Genomic DNA, 2,077 nt, shown 5'->3' with positions numbered 1-2,077 from the left:
TTCAACAAGTGTAGCACTGAGAAGTCGGTGTCAAGGAGGAGCACGTGAAGGCAGCACCAGCCTTCAGCCCTCTGCCGAGGCCCTTACATAATAAATTTAGAAACCCCGCCCACTTTCTCAACCTGCAAATAGGGCTGCAGACCGAAAGTGCTCCACAGTTTGAGCTTTAATCAAGTCAACAAATACATCTTCGGTGTGAAGATCCACTCCAGATCACTTTCTACTGCGGAACAAGAACTAAGGAATCACCCACGTTTGCGTTTGACTCGCACAACCTGCAAAAATGATTTTCGACAAGTTGAAAAAGTTTGACATCGTCTTCGACTCTCCGGAGGTGGACTGTCCTCCGGTGTTCAGCAGTGGGGACGTGGTGTCCGGCCGTGTGGTGTTGGACCTGTCCGGGGAAAGTCGGGTGGACTCCCTAAAGCTCCACGCCGAGGGATTTGCCAAAGTGCACTGGACCGAGTCCCGGTCCGCCGGCTCCAGCACCGCCTACACCCAGAACTACAGCGACGAGGTGGAGTACCTGAACCGGAGAGAGGTGCTGCTGCAGGCAGGTCAGTCCGCTCTGCAGGCTGATGGGGGACACCACAGAGGGGCCATCCTGTCTCTAACTCATTAATGTGTCAAAAACCAGCGTCCTCCAGGCGAATGAAACAATAGCAGGAGTCTTTAATTTGAGCACACTGGGCTGGCTGTTAGTGTGAACACCGGAATCGTGTTGTTTCACGATTTAGTCTGCGAGATAAACGGCTCATCATCATGGGCTTGTCTTTTCTGTTGATAATAATGTCTAGTGCAGTCAAATTGTGACTTGTTTTTGCAAACGAGTTGTTGTTTTCCTCACTTCCGAGATGTTTGGCTGTAAACTTGTTGCTGAGTGTGCATGACTATAATGGGAGCCTTATGGGAGATGTTTTTCTTTGTTGTTGAGCACTTCCTGAAAGAAGTAAAACTGAACATCCAAGTTCAGAAAGTGCGCAAAACAAGCACTTAAAGATAAGTTATTTGATCGACTGAAGCATTTTCAGGGGACTTTTATTCATTGTGCCATATGAGAAGTGTTGTTGGTCATAACTGGATACAAAAAGTATGAAAAGCCTTATTATGCAGGAAGAGAGTTAACTATGTTGCAAACGCTGTCTTTGCTTTCTTTGCTTATTGTGAAAACATCTGTCGAAAGAAGCATTTCAGACATCATTCTTGTCCTTGTTCGAAGAAACTCCTGGGTTGTTTTTCTGCACAGAGTGGGAGAGCCTCAGGTTTCTGCCTCCATTCATTGGGCTCAGAGTTGTTTTGCTCTCAAGGGTAGACAGGAAATCCACAGCCAGGGCTTCGCTAGTTTTATGTTGTTTTTATGCATTGTGCAGCCTCGCTGCTTGATTTGTATTTTATAAAAGTCTGTTTTTAGGTTAAAAACATGTTAAAGAATTTGGTGATGTTTGAAAGTTTTTTTCTGCACAAAAAACACAGCTTATAACACCCCACTTGACCTATTAAGAGGATTAAACAGTGGCAGTATTGTTATTTAAATCAAGAAAGAGCTTCAAGCTAATAAAGGGACACAAAACACGTCGACTGTGTTAAACGCAAACACGTGTTCGTGAACCTGTGCAGCCAGAGAGAGAAAAAAACAGGCTGTATAATACAGCTTGAGGAAAACATGTTCTCAGTCAGCACAATGGAGCAGGAACCGCCCCTCTGAGCGAGCAGCGGAGCCATGTGATTGCAGAGAAAGACAGAGAGATTTCTATTTCAACAAGAGTCGTGCTTTAATAAATTAGAATAGAATATCTTTATTTTAATTGTACATGTACATGTACAACGAAATTGGATTCTAAGTAATACTACTTTTTGGAACATAATTGTGCAGATTTGACACATTTTTATCAGGATTTTTTCTGCTGCATTCATGTTGCATTCATTTTCATGGTGCATGACTCATTTTATACAGATTCAGATGATAACACAGTAAAGATGAAGACACTTTTATTTCACTGTGCTGAACTGATTGTTTTGTATCAGTGTACAATAGTTTTATATACTCTCTGTAACACAAATCGGAAGAAACTCTTTA

General features: G+C 42.9%; 1 protein-coding gene across 1 annotated transcript; it reads left to right on the top strand.

The window, feature by feature from the left end:
- Positions 1-13: 13 nt before the first annotated feature.
- LOC121963584 (arrestin domain-containing protein 3-like) lies at positions 14-1,410 on the top strand. Its single transcript, XM_042513866.1, has one exon. The coding sequence runs from the start codon at positions 284-286 to the stop codon at positions 620-622; it is 339 nt and encodes a 112-aa protein (XP_042369800.1). The 5' UTR covers positions 14-283; the 3' UTR covers positions 623-1,410.
- The last annotated feature ends 667 nt before the right edge of the window (positions 1,411-2,077 follow it).

Source organism: Plectropomus leopardus, unplaced genomic scaffold, assembly GCF_008729295.1.
Source record: "Plectropomus leopardus isolate mb unplaced genomic scaffold, YSFRI_Pleo_2.0 unplaced_scaffold11782, whole genome shotgun sequence".
Taxonomy (NCBI): Eukaryota; Metazoa; Chordata; class Actinopteri; order Perciformes; family Serranidae; genus Plectropomus; species Plectropomus leopardus.
This window is presented reverse-complemented; position numbering and strand designations above follow the sequence as displayed.